Raw genomic sequence first — 17537 nt, 5'->3', positions numbered from 1 at the left:
TTGCGCTTTACCATCTGGCGATCTGATGGATGGAGTCTGGGTGTTGCGGTTGCCTGCATTGTGCCAAGTATTAAGTTTGGTGGAGGGGGGATTAAGGTGTAGGGTTGTTTTTCAGGAGCTGGGCTTTGCCCCTTAATTCCAGTGAAAGGAACTCTGAATGCGTCAAGATCGAAGACATTTTGGACAATTCCATGCTCCCAACTTTGTGAAAACAGTTTGGGGATGGCCCCTTCCTATTCCAACGTGACTGTGGACCAGTGCACAAAGCAAGGTCCATAAAGACATGGATGAAAGAGTTTGGTGTGGATGAACTTGACTGGCCTGCACAGAGTCCTGACCAGAGCAGAGACTGAGAGCCAGGCCTTCTTGTCCAACATCAGTGTGTGACCTCACAAATGCACTTCTGGAAGAAGGTCAAAAATTCCCATAAACACAGTCCTAAACATTGTGGAAAGCCTGACCAGAAGAGTTGAAGCTGTTTTCGCTGCAAAAGGTGGACCGACGTCATTTTAAACCCTACGGATTAAGAATGGGATGTCACTTGAGTTCATATGCGGGTCAAGGCACGTGAGCCAATGCTTTTGGCAATATAGTGTACCTTTACAGGTACTGAAATTATTTGGGAAATGTGAGTGTTCTACTTATGTTTAGGAGGATAGCGTGGAGGGGATCTGGGTGTGGCTGTTGTACTTTTGGACGTTTCTAGTGTAGGTCCTACGGTGTCCTCGCCACGTGGTCCCTCTGTCTCTCCTCCCTCAAACTGCAGGGCTGCTGCAGAGAAAAACAAGCACCCCTAATTCCCAGGCACGCACGCACACACACACACACACACACACACACACACACACACACACACACACACACACACACACACACACACACACACACACACACACACACACACACACACACACACACAAGTTCGGTCAGGTTGGTCACTTCCCTCTACTAAGCTGTTTGTAGGCATTGAACCAAGTCTTTGTCTGCCTCCTGTCTGGCTCATCCATGGCTGTCTGTCCGGTATCTCGTCGCAGGTCTTACTTCTGTTCCATAGCCCCTGTCTATCGTCTGCAGCCGACGCCAGTGGAACAGCCACTTAATCACAGCTGTTTGGCACTTTTGTGTTGGCTTAATTTATCAACCCCAGAGGTAGCTGCTTGTTGAAGATGAGATGGATGCATATGGATTGTACAGTTGTTAAAACTGTTGCTTTTCCATTCAGGTGCTTTACTTTGGTAACCTTGTCTATGGTTTTCAGCTTGTGTACTGTGCCAAGTAGTGTTGGTGTTATTCTGGATTTTTCTAACAACAAATCAATGAAAAGACCGCAACAACCTGTCTGTGGCTCTCAGCCCAAGCCCAGTGGTTACTATGGTAAGTCTTCAAAAGCACCTCACAAATATACAGACCCATTTTTATAATGGGATCAGTAATTTCCTTAAACAGCTGGCCACTGTAGTTTTATCATATAGGACAAAATGCATTTATTGGGGACTATTTTCAGTATTGAGTATTTGGGGCAGGAGTATATGTGGGACTCAGTCAAAACAAAAACTACAGTGTCAGTGCCTTCATAATAATGAAGTAGCATATCTAAGTGCAACAGTGTGGTTCATTGGTGTTTTTGCTAGTTTTTGAACAATGCTCTATGACATAGAGAAAAAAAAAGATATCAGGCGTTGATACACACAGTACTTGTTGGAATACATTCACTGTTGGTTTGATCTTTGCGGACACTGCCTTAATACCATTGCCACCAGAGCCAGCCCCATCTATGAATTCAACCTCTGTGTCTGAGCAGCTCTTAGATGCCATGTCTTGCTTGTGTGCAGGATCCTTTTTCCTTTTGTTGGGGTTTCTTGGTTTTTCACATACTTCTCAGAGTCTGTATACTTACAAGAAAGACAAGATCAAACAAAAAGCAGTTTTTATTTTGGTCAGTCAGATTGAGTTGATACAAGCACTTGACCGCTCATAGTGCCAAGAGATTTCAGATCAGGCTACCCGCCATGCCTTAGTACACCCATACAAGCTCCTGAATAACCACCATCTCTGACTATTTTCCCTCCTTTTCATTAACATTACATGCCTGCCAGGCAGTGAGGTTTACAATAATTAACACATCAAGACAATACCACATGACAAGAGGTCCCACTTGATCATTAACGTATTATTACACATTAGCTCATGCAGACTTAAGTTCTGAGTGTGTGTGTACACACACACACACACACACACACACACACACACACACACACACACACACACACACACACACACACACACACACACACACACACACACACACACACACACACACACACACAATTGTCTTACAACCCTGCAGTTTCAATCTGCACATTTCTGTTAATTAAACAAAACCTGGTGGAAATTAACTGGAAACTAATGCGTTTTTATTTCACATGATTCAAGTGTTAACAAGTGCATACAAAAAAGATTAAGTGCTGACTGTCCAACTCCCAGATCAGGCAATGATTTTTTTATTTATTTATTTTTTCCTTTATTATCACAACTTTGTTCAGTTCAGTACTCTTGAGGCTTTAAAAAAATCTTTTCTGGTCAATTGCGTACATCTTTCCTGCTGGAAGCTTCCGGAAAAATAAACTGTTGCCTCTGCTCATGTTACCCTGGAATGAAGAGAGGAAATAAGTGTTAAGTAGTGGCTGGTGTTACAGTATACGTATAATCAAAATGCAATTTTCAGAATTGTCCATTTGAATTGTAAAGTGAAAATAATTGCTTGATGCTCAAGGCATATGAACAGATAACTGGTCTGTCACCACCAGATTTGGACAACTAATGCAAAATGAAATGACAGGACAGCAACTGTATTGTCTGGGTACTTGCTATAACTGTGGGTCTTTCCACAAACAAATCACAATGAACTATAATGTGGCCTGTGTTAAAGCTGGTTTTGAATTAACACTTTAGAAATCTCAAAAGACTGATACTATACTGGACAGTGTAAGGTTCTAACCACTTGCAATTCAAATTATTTCATCTGGGAGGAGATGTGAGTTAATGTCCAATGCTGCAGTTTTGGGTGGTATGAGAAAATGTAAATTCTTACCAAAAAAAAAGAAAAAGAAAATGCAATTAAATTAATAGACATAGAAGTAAATATTTTCTAATCATAAGGATGCTTAAAGCTGACACACACGTTAACCAGCACTGTGGTAATTTAATACTTCATTGACAGAAATGAGAGGTTCTATGTTTTTATCTTCTGGTCTGATTTGATGAGCTTTCATTTCAGACTTCAAAACAATAAATGGTAAATAAATAATTAGGGGGAGCATGATGTCATGGTGACTGGTGACTAAATTGCCAATAGTAAACCTCTTAATCCTTCCACTGCAGTGCCTATTGTGACATCTGCATTTATCCAGTGTTTGTCATGCAGGTGTTTAGTATTTGCTGCATTTACCTCTTGGCTTAGGTGCCTCCAGCAGTCCACCCAGGTGGGATATACTGATGCATAGGGTGGCAGGCCCCCAGCGAGTCTGCAGATTTAGTGGAAATATGAGGCTGCTTGGTCTGACACTTATGAGGATTCACAACAGCAAATAACACTCCAACTTACCCGCAGTTGTTGACAGCCATGAGGTTTGACACCAAAACAAAAGGGTATGTGAGCATACTGGCAAAGAACTGGAAGAAAAGAAGAAAGGAGAAACATGACCAAACTACAAATTGGACACAGATTGGCACACTGATGATGTAGATGACCATGTTTGTTAGACTCACCCCTGTCACAGCCTGAGAGCAGTTCTTGATTTCTCCCATGTGACTCATCTGTATAGAAGAACACATCAACGGTATCAATTCTGTATTTGACCCTGGACTGAAGACTATTCAACTCAAACCCTCAGAATGAATCATGCAGTATGTCAGGTCCAAGTAGTTTGGAGCCTATCGTACTCCTGGAATGGTCCAGAGATAGTTTTGGTGTGGTCCCTCTTCATGTTTGCATCCGTTTGCAACCATGTTGCAAATAGTCTAATATAAAAAAAAATAATAATTAATGTGACTACCGTCTTGTCTTGTTTTTGACCTGTGTGGGCATGATGTAGTTCATCTGGTGTGGTAGGAAGTAGATCTTGGGTGTGTGCGTGTCTGTGTGTGTCTGTGTGTGTATGTGTGTGTGTGAGTTAAGAATACCTGCATGTTACTGCAGCCAATGTAAAGTATATGCTGCAGGGATTGAGTTATAATCATCAGTGTAAGTGTCCAGATAAGCTCAAGTCGCAGCCTAATAGTTTTAGAAGGCTGCGTGTTACCTGCTGCAGAGTAAATACAATTCCTGTTTATGAATACTACCACATCTTGCTACCATCCTTCATCAGACCACTATCACTAGGTCTTCTCTCACCTCTGACTGGTAACTAGGAGCCAGGCTAAATTAGTGTGAAGAAACAGTGCACTCCCAACTACGGTCAGACAGGTAAAGCTAACTGCTAGGATATCACAAGTCCACAACAATTACGCACAATATTTTTTTTTTAGAAAATCCTGCATAATCCTGCAAGATAAAATGTCTTTGCCTGAACTTCACACTGAACTTCACACTGGAGCTGTGTGAAGTTCCCTCATGCTTCAAATGCTCCATTATAACTCTGCTGCAAAAAAAAAATCCTCCATCACAAAATGTCACCCTGATGTCTGTGAAATTCAACTAGTCAACTGTTGACTCAGCAGAAAGACATCACATGCCTCCTTCCGGACCCCCTGCAATTTTCCTGGTGGTGGAGAATGCGTCAAGGTTTGAACCATATTGTGCAACACCTTGACCACCCTGGGACATATTCAAGGATCCTGTTTGTGGATTTCGGCTTGGCACTCAACACTATCATCCCAGAATACTCCAATCTAAACTCACCCAGCTCACTGTGCCAGCTTCCACCTGTCAGTGGACAACAAATTTTCAGGCAGGCAAGAAGTAGCAGTTGAGGCCAGGGATTATCACATCCAGCACTGGTAAGTCAAAGTCAAAGTCTTTATTGTCAGTTTCTTCACACATACCAGACATACAAAGGAATTGAAATTACGTTTCCCACTATCCCACTAAGTGCACAGGCACAAAGAATAAAGACAGACGTGTCCTAACAACTACAGTAAACAATAAACTGAAAATAAACACGAAAAATAAACAACAGAGAATAAGAGTTCACTGTGTAAATGTACAAGTAGCAGCAAAAAGTTTAAGTTCGAGGAAAAATCAGGTAAAATCAGACTGGAGCCCCTCAGGGATATGTGCTCTCCCACTTGCTCTTCCGCCTCTATTCCAACAACTACCTTCAGGAGACAGTGTTTCCTCTAGGATTTTTTCCAGCAGTGGGGGGGGGCTCTCCAGGAGCCGTGGCAGTGTAAACAAATGACACTTGATTGCAGATTTTACTTTTACAACCTATTTATTGAATGGCCAGTTGAAAATTGCTTTTTAAAAGCTGAATGTGTGTATGTGTGTGTGCGCACGCATGCGCTGTGTCTGTAACCCCTGCTCCTCCCCCTCCTGCTCAGTGCGTATACACTAAAGCCACCACACATCACGTAGTTGACCAATCACCGATCGCTCACTTCAAAGAGCGGCTCTAAGAACCATTTCGTTCACGACCAACACGTCACTACTGACTAGCGTCTCTTCTTAGAGAAATATTTGAACAAGCTCCTCTGAAAATGCAGTCAGCAGTTACATCATGGCGTGCAGATATTAGCTTAATGCTATCAATTAGTTTACTCACTGAGTTGGCACCGGGCCCAATTAACTTAAGCTGAACGTAGCTGGCCATCAATATTTTGCAAATGTCTATTTAACTTGTAAAATCTATTAGGAGTTAGGAGATAAGTCGCTGCCCTATTTTCCAAGACGATACTCCTGACTCTCTGGCGTGGTGCCTGGGTGCTTGACGTGACGTCACTTTCAAGGCCACGCTCTCACGAGTAATTAACGTCGGACCCTGCTGTGAAGGCGGAGACATGCGGCGGTGGTGTATTTGCGACAAAAAAAACAACAAAAAAAACCCAACAAAAACTGGGAGACCTGTCTGTTAAACTCCTGAAATTCGCAGATGACACAGCGGTTTTGGCCCTCCACAGGAACCTATGCTAGGATCCTGTTTGTGGATTTCAGCTCTGCCTTTAACACCATCATCCCAACTCTGTGACTCCACTATTTGTGCTGTGGAGTCTTTCCACTTCCTGAGCACTATCATCTCCCAGGACCTCAAGTGGGAGTCGAACATCAGCTCCCTTATCAAGAAAGCACAGCAGAGGATGTACTTCCTACGGCAGCTGAAGAAATTCAATCTGCCAAAGACAATGATGGTGCACTTCTACACAGCCATCATTGACTGCCTTTACATGCAGTCAAGTAACCCTTTCACAACCGGAATATCAGCAATAACCCAGTTGCGCACAGCCATGTAAACACCAATAACCCTTTTGAAAACCCGGAATATGCTCATATTCCAGTTTTTAAAAACCCGAATATGACCCCTGGGTTACTCCTTTTCGAAACCGAATATTTGGTCATGTATACGCTTATCGGAATATCCCCATCAATCGGAATATTAATTTGTGTTCTGCGCATGTTCTATTCGCAAGGAATCTTGGTCTTTTGAGTGCAGGTAGCATGGATATGGATGGCCCAGCTCCGGCTCCATTTCCTATTTCTTCACGTTCTCGCCTTCCATTAATGAAGAAAGTGAGAATAGTATCAAGTACTGGTGGTGGGTCAGTACCAGCACCAAAGCGTAAACGAAGGTGACTGCTATTGGCCCCAGGCTGTTCAATATCCGCTGTGCTGCTGTTGTTGTTTTTGGATACAGGAAGAAGAAGCTGAAATGACGCGCAATGCGTCATGACGTCCGTGCATCGACATGTTGTCTGTGCATCGCTGTTTTGATCGGGATATCCCAATTGATTACAATTACCATGTATACAAGAATAACCCCGTTTGCTCACGCATGTAAACAGGTTATTCCGAATGTTTCAGAGACCGGAATATTGACCATAACCCGGATATTGAGTGCATGTAAGTTTAGTCATTGAGTCATAGTCATAGTCATTCCCACAAGCCATTACCCTGATGGGTGAAGCTGACCTTTGACCTTTTGGATCTAAAATCACTTAATTTTATCCTATGAGACATTTATGTGGAAATTTGTCTGAAACAGCGAATGAATTATTGAGTTATAGCCAAAAATGTGTTTTGTGAGGTCATATTGACCTTGACCACCAAAATCTAATTAGTTTGTTTGAGTCCGAGTGAATGTTTGTGCCAAATTTGAGGAAATTCCCCTCAAGGGTAAGGGATGGGTTTGTTTTTTTCGTTTGTACACCCATCCATCCATTTTCTATACCGCCTATCCCTTTCAGGGTTGCGGGGGGGCTGGAGCCTATCCCAGCTGTCAACGGGCGAGAGGCGGGGTACACCCTGGACCAGTCGCCAGTCGATCGCAGGGCAACACACAAGACAAGTGACCCCAGTTTGAGCTCACTCACTGGTGTTAAATACTGTATATGTAAATGCTATTTCAGAATTTCAGAGGTAGGTAAACAGCATTTCAGTACATTTACCCTCCACTACAGCCATGCACACAATCGTTAGGTGTATTGACAGGTGTATTTCAGGGCAATTCTGACTGAACTGAACCATTATATCCCAGATGCACAACCCTTAACTTGACTGAGCAGTTTAAAACAAGTGGCATACCGAGTCATCAATGGCATACGTATTGATGAGGTGAGCCAGTAGGTTACAAATCCACAGAGACAGGACATCACCGAGCAGGCGAGGGATCAAACCACTGAAAAACAAACAAACAAACAAACAAAAAGAATTTACTTCTGATTGAAACATCTTCAATATGAGGAAAAATAAACGGCAGACAGCGTATAACATCACACCACAAAGAACAAGTAGCACTGCAAGTTAAGGTTATAGTCAAGTTCAAGTTCGCACACCGCTTCCCATTCTCAGACCATGTACAGTACTGCATGTCTTAGCTGTTGCAAGTAATGGAGCCACACCTGTCTTGTAAAAACAATACAGCCTAATCCATTTGTAAACACTCATCTGTGCACTCAGATTGTTTTGCCTTTAGGTTTTCCCAATTTTGCAGCACAGTGGCAGAAATATTACAGGCAGTTTAAATGTAATGTAATCCAAGTACTTTCAATCAACCTCTTTGACCAATTTTTTTGGGCTTATAAGCCATCAAATAAACCAGGGATTTTCAAAAGTAGACACTATGATGTTCCACACATTGACATCTAATTTTTATAGAGTGTTAATACTATTCATCAACATACCCAACCAAGGCAAACAATGTACTGGGACATTTTGCCTCTAAGTGATGACAAAACAGACACCAACATTAGTCAAAGCTGACCATCAAGGCAATACACCAGAACCTATTAAAGAGAAAAAGACAAACTTACGCAAAAAAGCCTAGTATGCCTTCTTCTCGGTAGACTGTGATGATGGAGTCAAACACCCCACTGAGAACAAAAAAACATTTTTCTTTTAAAGTTTTTAACAATTTTCATTAATTCAATGCTCATTGAGGTTTCAGACTAAAACATTAAAACTTTACCTGTATTTTGTTTCTCTCCCAATAAACTGGACCATACATCGCAAAGTAATCACTGAAAAACAAGTTGAGGAAAACATAGTTGACATGCAGTCTAGCGTCTTTCCACACTGACCTGGCCAAATCCAACCAAAAAACTCAAATGCATAACAACTGAAACCACTTCTAACTTCTAATACAGCCTCTTAATGTATCACACATGTAGTGTGTTGGTTAGCCATTCAAACCCATCTAAAAGAGTTGAACAGTTGCAGATATTCATGAAGTACCATGAAAGGGATGTGTGACAATGGTGGCACAGGAACGAGCTATCATCTCTTTGGTTGTCTGTGGAAAAGACAAAGCAGTCAACTGAGATTAGATTTAGGATAGATGATACAAGTGTATTTGCTGCACAATTTGTTTTGGGTACAGTATTTTATACTCTGCAGCACAAAACAAATAGACAATAGTAGAAAATCCACATATTATTACAACAGAACAGTCAACATATCATCATAGAAACAGTGCACACATCCATAAACAGTGCATACGCACAGTACTCAGACCCAGAGTGCCCGGAGAGAACCCACGCATGAAGACGGGAAGAACATGCAAACTTCACACAGAAAGGCCCCGCCCGACCCGGGGATCAAACCGGCGACCTTCTTGCTGTGAGGCATGCGCACTACCTGCTGCCCCACCGTGCCCCCCGAGTATGTCATTATAAGTGTATATGTCTTACCTCGTTGACAACATGCTGTAGGGAGCCCTCCACAGCCTTCTGCTGACTGCCCAGTACCTGGACAACAGAGACAACCCTCAACATCATCTTTCTTTAATGACGATTTTGGCCTTTTTTTTTTCTCTTTTTTTTTTAAAAGAACTTACTTTTTATTTGTTTTTATCACAAACAGTACTTCAAACATTTTAGCCACACACTTTCTTCTTTTACGACTCTAAGTGTCACACACCGGGTATTGAACAAAACAAATCAAAAACAACAACAACAAAAACACATACAGAAACAGAGCTTAATATTTTTAATATTTCCACTCAGAGATAGTTAATAACAAAAGGATGAAAGTAAAATAAGAGGATTCAGAGGTGTACAAAAATATATATAAAATAAACATAGCAGGCCTGTAAGAATAAAAGTTAGTGTCCCCTTCAGACAGCAATAGTGTAAGAGTCTCAATGCAACCTTCTCAATGACACGAGAGAAAAGGTGACAGGTGTATCAGTTAAGTATTCCAGGGTTCACTGTATCAATATAGACAGCACAGGGCTTCATTGTTTATTAAAAGTAGGCTTTTGAATCCTTAGTGAATATGTGATTTGCTCCATCTAATACAGGGCCCAGATTTTTTGAATCCAGATGTTATAAGTGGGAGGGTCCAGTCTGAGCCATTTCTTTGTTATGCACTTTAAAGGCTGTGGCAAACAAAATATTTAAAAGACATTTCCTGATCTGATCTGAAAACTGTCTTCAACTGTTCAGAAGCAGCTGATATAGGTAAGTCAGTCTGTGTTCCAACCTTTTCCTAAAATACAATTTTTGCCATTTTATGACAAGACAGATGTATACTGATGCCCTGAAATAAGGGGAAAGAGAGATAGGGACAACATGCAGCAAAGCTCCGCAGCCAGACATGAATCAGGGGCACTGCAGTTCATGGCCGGTACTTTAAATGATAGGCCACCAGGCCACTGATAGATAGATAGATAGATAGATAGATAGATAGATAGATAGATAGATAGATAGATAGATAGATAGATAGATAGATAGATAGATAGATAGATAGATCAGGAGTTACACTCAGTCAGGCTGTCAGTGAATGTTCTAAATTTGAATATACATTGGAATCAGCACTGCTGTGGCAGTTGCACTGAATACACCGCATGAAAGATAGGAGTCACAAAACCAAAGCCTCTGTTCTCCAGTAATTAACTTTTTATTTAACTGGGAAAATCTGTTGAAGTCCAACATATTTTAGTCTTTCCAGTCATAATGTCCTGTGAAAATAATTCCAGAGTTAAATGCAAAAATATCACAGCTCTACACGCCGTTTCCGCTTACTGCTTCTCCCATGTCCAACCTCTCATTCCTCTCCCGATCTGGTGAATTAAGAGTTTATTTCGTCCAGACCAAAGTTGGTGGTGACTGTTAAAACAATGCAAGAAGAACCAAGAAGATTTTATTGAGTTTCATTTTGTTTTTGTGGAGCTTGAATGAATTTTGTTTTACAATAATAAAATTACTGTCTGGTGGCTTTGGCAAGAGCAATATAGCAGCTGCTTCTGGTATTGGTTTGGCCTACTGTAGCAGAACTGGCCTCTAACTGACTTTCTCTTACCCTCTCTGCAATACTCAAGAGAAATGGAGTTGTAAACCAGTCTAACTGGTTGAGTTATAGACCACCTGGTTTGCTTACAAGGAAGGTGTTAATTTCAGAGACAAGATGTCTGGCCAAGAGGCATCTCCTCCATGTTTTCTTTTCGGGGAATCCAGAGACACAGACACCTCAACATCAAAGGTTGCCATCTCCTCACCTTCTCCTCACTATGTTTCTCATGGCAACGCTAATTCTTTCCTGATATCCCCATGAGAGATCGGCACAATAAAACTGTCCGAATGAATGGTGCCAGGCTCCAGAGGAACCTCCAAAAATCAGATAATGCTGACGGGTTGTAAATTAGACATTCCTGAAGCAAACTGTGCCATATGTTTGTGTGCTTTTTCCTAATACTCCAGGATAACCAAACTTCTATGTTGAACTTAACTTTTGATGTTTTCACCTTACAGGACCCACAATATGTATAATATTGATGTTTTTCCAGTTTTTCTAACTTGAAGAATGACAAAGTTGTGATTTTAACTGTTTTATAAAGTTCGTCTGAATTTTTATCATGGAACCATACTGCCATCTAGAGGTTCATAACAGTCAAGTTGAATACGCTTGACGTGATACATTTATTAATAAGTAACCGTAATAATGATAATCATTTTGGGCAAATATAGTCTGCCTTTCTTTATTTCTTTATTTTGTGTTAGTTATACCTTGAGTCATCATACATATTAGGATGAAATTGCTCCATGAGGCGAGATTACATCGCGTGGCACAAACCGTCCTACGTGAGCGACGGCCTGCCCCTTAGACACGCCCTGGAGCGAGATTTAAATGTCTGCAGCCGCAGCATGAATTTAGTGCACGTTACTCAGTCTTGTTTTAAGTTAGTTTAAGTTATGTTTTAGTTTTGTTTGTTAGTTCTTAGTTGTCTTAGTCTTGTACGGTCGTTTTGCTCTTTAAGTTTTTCCCGTCTTCGAGCTACTCAAAAGCCATACCTAGTACCTTGATTTATTTTTCAGATGACGTGTTTCTATAGTTTTGCCGTAAACTTTCATTTTTCTAAGTCACACATTTTGTTTTAGTATCTGTAAATTTTAGTCAAATAATAATAATTTTGTAGACCTTTTTCGACCGGCCATCGAAGAGACTATCAATTTTGTTACTATCAGTCTAAAATAATCCTTCACGGACTCAACCGAACCAAGCTGTTGATCCTTGGTCTGGGTTAACAACCATCCGGAGCCGTCTCTTATCTGTAACCGACACCGTAGAGCCCAGTTCGAGAGACATCACCGTCCAACATCAGCTCTTTACCTTGGTGTGCCTGGGCCTTCCACCGGACCACTGAGCAGGTCGAGCCACGGACGAGCACCTGGGCATCTTCGAGTTAGTTCGGAGCAGAATTTACCGGGACGTCACCAACCAAGTAGGCATGCTAAGCGGGTTTTAACAAGAGTTGGTCCGTGAGGTTTAGATACTGCTAATTTATCCAAATTCTCTCAACTACTCGTTTAATCCCTTAACTTTACATTAACTACTTCTCACTATCACCAAACTTGTTCTGCCATTGCGTTGCCATAAGTTTCTTTTGTGTTAAGTCATATCACCTCATATCTTGTGTCGTACCATTCTTGATACATTATTCATTACCCATAATTGTGCTTAATAAATGAGATTTTGATTTAAGTCCTGGTTAGATGGTGTCCTTTTGAGCTGAATATATACGATCCCTGTATCCAGAGTTTACACTTCAGATTATCAGACTGGTTTACCGTTAGTTCATTCGTTAGTATTTTATCAGCGTTATAGCAGTTTCTGCAGTCCTTCTTAGCTGAGGAAGGTGGTGCCCCATCATGTTATCAACGAATGCAACGTCAAATTAAGTTAGTTCCCCTACACTAGTATGAACATGTGCAATAATAGATATATGAATGGTTTGAACCTATGCTTTTTTAGAGGGAATAATCAAATGTAATTTTTTTGAGAATTTTGACAGCCCTAACACGCAGTAACAACTATTTTCCATGCCACAATGCTGGCTCTGGTAAATCAAATCAAATCAAATCAACTTTATTTATATAGCACTTTTCATACATAAAATTGTAGCACAAAGTGCTTCACACAGAAGAAGAAAACAAAACAGGACAAATAAAAGCAAGAACCCCACCCTCCCGCCCCCATATGTCCCTCCCACCCCCACCCACTGACACAGACCCACACATCCACACACACACACACACACACACACACACACACACACACACACACACACACACACACACACACACACACACACACACACACACACACACACACACACACACACACACAGCTTTTAACATGGCCTGGTACTGAGGATCCTGGTGAGTAAAATCGCATAAAGGGGCCATCCACACCAAGAGGCACCACTGTCCGCAGACATCAGGAGCACCGCCATGGTGTGGAGGACCCTCATGAGGAGACACTGGAGCTACTAAAAGAATAAAACGTAGTCTAACAGTAATGTCTAAAAGCAATAAGAGCTGAGATAATTCAAGGAAATAAAATGCACAAAGACTTAAAATAAGTGAATTGAATGAATGGAAATCAGTTAAAAACATTGGGGAGTAGTAAAAGAGTCAAATAAATTAGGCTGGTGAATAAATATGTCAATAAAATAAGAATAAAGTAAATAGATAAATGAACAAATGAAATAAATAGATAAATGAACAAATAAAATCAATTAAACACCAGACTAAAAAGGTGTGTCTTGAGCCTCCTTTTAAAAATATCAACGGTCTCTGCGGCCCTGAGGCTCTCTGGCAGGCTGTTCCACCAATAAGGGCCATAATGGCTGAATGCAGCCTCACCATGGGTTTTTGTCTTAATTCGTGGAATGGTTAAAAGGCCAGTACCAGAGGACCTCAGGGTCCGCGAGGGCTGATATGATAAAAGCAGGTCAGATAAATAAGATGGCCCAAGACCCTTAAGACATTTAAAAACCAATAAAAGAATCTTAAAATCAATCCTGAAGCGGACGGGGAGCCAATGCAGCGATTCTAAAACTGGTGTAATATGCTCCCGCCTTCTGGTCCTCGTCAGCACTCGAGCGGCTGAGTTCTGTGGTAATTGTAGGCTATTGATATTCTTTTTAGGAAGACCAGAGAGCAGGGCATTACAATAATCTAAACGACTCGAGATAAAAGCATGCATTAGCAGCTCCGTACTGGCCTGAGAGAGAAACAGGCGGACTCTGGCTATATTCTTAAGATGGTAAAAACCTATCTTCGTAATATTCTTTATGTGGGGAATAAAAGTGAGCTCAGAGTCAAAAATAATGCCCAGGTTCTTTACACATTGTGAGGGTTTAAAATCTTGTAATTTTGCAAAGAGTTTCTCTCTCTGGCCTTCAGGACCGATGACTAAAACCTCTGTTTTATCCTGGTTGAGCTGGAGGAAATTATCTGCCATCCATGACTTTATATCTAAAATGCAGTTCAGAAGGGCATCAAGTGGCCTTGTGTCATCAGGAGACACGGCGATGTACAGCTGCATATCATCAGCGTAACTGTGGAAATTGATGCCGTGTCTCCTGATGACGTCCCCCAAGGGAAGCATGTAGAGATTAAAAAGAAGTGGGCCTAAAATTGACCCTTGGGGGACCCTACATGTAATTTCATGTGTTCTGGAGGAACATGTATCCATACTTACAAAGAAAGATCGATCCGTGAGATAGGAGCGGAACCAGTTAAAAACAGTACCAGAGAGGCCAACCAGGTGCTTTAGTCTGTTTAATAAAATGTGATGGTCTACTGTATCAAAGGCAGCGCTAAGATCCAGTAAGACCAAGACTGTCAGTTTCTGGTTATCTAAATTGCACCTGGTGTCATTTAAAATCTTCAAAAGTGCTGTCTCAGTACTGTGGTTCATCCTAAAACCAGATTGAAATTTCTCAAAAATATTGTTTCTCAATAAAAAATAATTTATTTGGTTAAAAACAGCTTTTTCTAAAATTTTACTTAAAAATGGTAAGTTGGATACAGGTCTGTAGTTGTTAAAAATGTTGTGGTCTAGACTGCTCTTCTTCAGAGGGGGCTTCACCACTGCCGTTTTATAGGCAGTGGGGAAGACACCCGTCTGAAGAGAGGAATTGACTATATTTAAAATCTGTTCCTCAAAGAATTCATAAAATGTCTTTAAGAGTGATGTGGGAATTGGGTCTAAGAAGCAGGTTGTTGGGTTTACTTGGGAGAAAGCTCGACCAAGGGCCCTTGCATCAACCAGGTTAAAACTCTCCAGTGTTTCCTCAGGTAAAAGCAGTGATCCAGGTGTATTAAGAACAGCATTCTGATGGGATAAAAGACTGGATCTGATGTTATCAATCTTACTTCTGAAGTGGTCTGCAAACTCCTCACAGAGGGTCTCAGTTGGTATCAAGGAGGATTTATTAAGATTAGTTCTGGTTAAAAGATGTGGAAGATAACATTATGAACAACAGGTTCATTTTCTCTGCTGTTGGCTCCAAGAACCAAAACAGAAGCCGTCATCTACTCCAACCATGCAAGGAAGTGAAGACCCAGTGGATTAACTGGATGGAAAAGTCTGAGGGCCAATATGAACACACTGAAGCTAAATCAAGGTAGTGCTGCACGATTAATTGAATTGCAATCGCAATACCACGCTGTGTGATTACATAACCACATAAAAGACTGCGATTTAATAAACAAATATGCACGTGAGTGCCTGTGACTATTTCTCCTGTGGTGTGTGGAGTGTGGTGTCGTCACATCCACACGCAGCCGCAGGTACGTCACATGACTATCAGGCTTTCAGCAGACAGCACCGACATGGACACTGAAGAGGAAAACGAGGAGGGACGAGCGGAGTTGGTGGCGAAAAAAAATGCAACGTCTGTTGTATGTCAATACTTTGGGTTCAGGTACGATGACACTGAACAGCAAGACGTGCTCTGTAAAACATGCAAAGCTAAAGTTGCCACATCCCGAGGCAATACGACCAATCTATCAACATTTTAAACAACACAGAGAAAAATATGACGAATGCATGCAAATCAAAGCCCAACCAAGAAAAGTGAGAAACAGAACTGGAAACCACCAGAAACAACCACAACGCACAATTAAAGATACATTTGCAAGTGTCACGCCATACGTACCATACGTAAAGACCTCAAAAAGACACTAGGGGCTCTATTTTCGACTCCGCCACCGGCGCGTTCTATATTTTGTGGTATATGTTGTTTATATATATTCTCAATATAAATATTTTGTTTTTATATTTACTTTATATATAGTTCTTTCTCTTCTCTTTCTTTTCTAATTTTATTCTAATTCTTACCTTGAAAGGAGCACTGCAACAAAAACAATGTCCCCTCGGGGATAAATAAAAGATTTCCGATTCTGGTTCTGATCTAAATAAGTCTAAATATGAGGTCCTTAGATGGTAAATCCTCGGCCTCCTCCTCATCCTGCTCAAAGCAATCATGTACTCCATCTTTGTAGATAACTTTAAGCATTACAATGATAACATTTGTATTTGGAATGAAATGATGTGGGTAATGGCGGACAATGATCATCACTTAAGTTTTTTCCATGTGTCTGTCTCTCTGTCTCTTAAGTGCTCTGAGATAGATGCAGTATATGCTCTGTAGGATGCCACGGTTGTTTCTGGTTGGCACAGCGACGTTAACCGATTAGTTCGCATCCCTGTTTCACCTGTGTACATTCGGTCAGGGTGAGTGACCATTACGCGTGCCGAACGCGCTTGCGATGTCGTCAGATGAGATGCGGATCAAAATATAGGTCTGACTGTATGTGCTGACTCAGACAGGTGCATTGAATCATGGCTGTTGCTAATAATTGATCACAGTGAAATGCCAGACACCGACTCTGCTGGTTTACGAAAATCCACTTGCGCTGCTGGCACACAGAGTTGACCAGGTCTGGGGTGGCAAGCTTTCAGTGCACTTTTACGCCACCGGCGCAGACCGAAATGGTCGAAAATTCCATTATTCATTATGCCGACACCTCCCTCCTACTGCACCGCAACGCCCATCCTGGCGCACCTCTGTACGCCTCAGTTTACCAAAATACCAAGTGCACCGTGCGCCTGCCTGCACCGCTCGAAAATACTACTGCGCCGCGCCAGAGTCGAAATTAGAGCCCAAGGAAATAACTGACTCCATTACAAACTATTTGGCACGAGACATGGTGCTGATTTATACAGTTAATAAGGAGGGGTTTAAAAAAACGATCCGCACACTGGACAGGAGATATCAGCTCCCCACGCGGAACTTTTTCTTTTTTCAGTACAGGTTTACATAAATGCCAGTAGAAAGGCAACTTTTATTTATATTTTGATATTAGGTTATTTGGAAAAAAACAGTACTGTAAACTTTTTATAGGTTTTATATTTTTTTGTGCCATATTTGTATGTTTTGAGTTATACAAAATATAAAAACCATCATTACTCTCCGTGTTGTCCTTCAAATTCAAGCAAGTAGACTCATGACACAATTCATTTATAATATCACAATTGCAATATTGTCCACAATAATCACAATTGCACATTTTCCTGATATCGTGCAGCACTAAAT

General features: G+C 41.2%; 1 protein-coding gene across 1 annotated transcript in view; it reads right to left on the bottom strand.

Moving 5' to 3' along the window:
- Positions 1–1910: 1910 nt before the first annotated feature.
- The window catches only part of mtch2 (mitochondrial carrier homolog 2), a 35646-nt gene continuing 20019 nt past the window's right edge, over positions 1911–17537 (bottom strand). Inside the window, exons 5-13 of the mRNA XM_070964543.1 lie at positions 9340–9396; positions 8885–8942; positions 8619–8670; positions 8464–8523; positions 7736–7829; positions 3769–3816; positions 3605–3672; positions 3449–3524; positions 1911–2648 (exon numbers count right to left, since the gene is read on the bottom strand). Coding sequence (XP_070820644.1) covers positions 2562–2648; positions 3449–3524; positions 3605–3672; positions 3769–3816; positions 7736–7829; positions 8464–8523; positions 8619–8670; positions 8885–8942; positions 9340–9396 — 600 coding nt within the window. The 3' untranslated portion in view covers positions 1911–2561. The remainder of the gene's footprint in view (positions 2649–3448; positions 3525–3604; positions 3673–3768; positions 3817–7735; positions 7830–8463; positions 8524–8618; positions 8671–8884; positions 8943–9339; positions 9397–17537) is intronic.

Source organism: Chaetodon trifascialis, chromosome 1 (genome assembly GCF_039877785.1).
Source record: "Chaetodon trifascialis isolate fChaTrf1 chromosome 1, fChaTrf1.hap1, whole genome shotgun sequence".
NCBI lineage: Eukaryota > Metazoa > Chordata > Actinopteri > Chaetodontiformes > Chaetodontidae > Chaetodon > Chaetodon trifascialis.
Note: the sequence above shows the minus strand (reverse complement) of the source record. Positions and strands in the feature narration are given on the sequence as shown.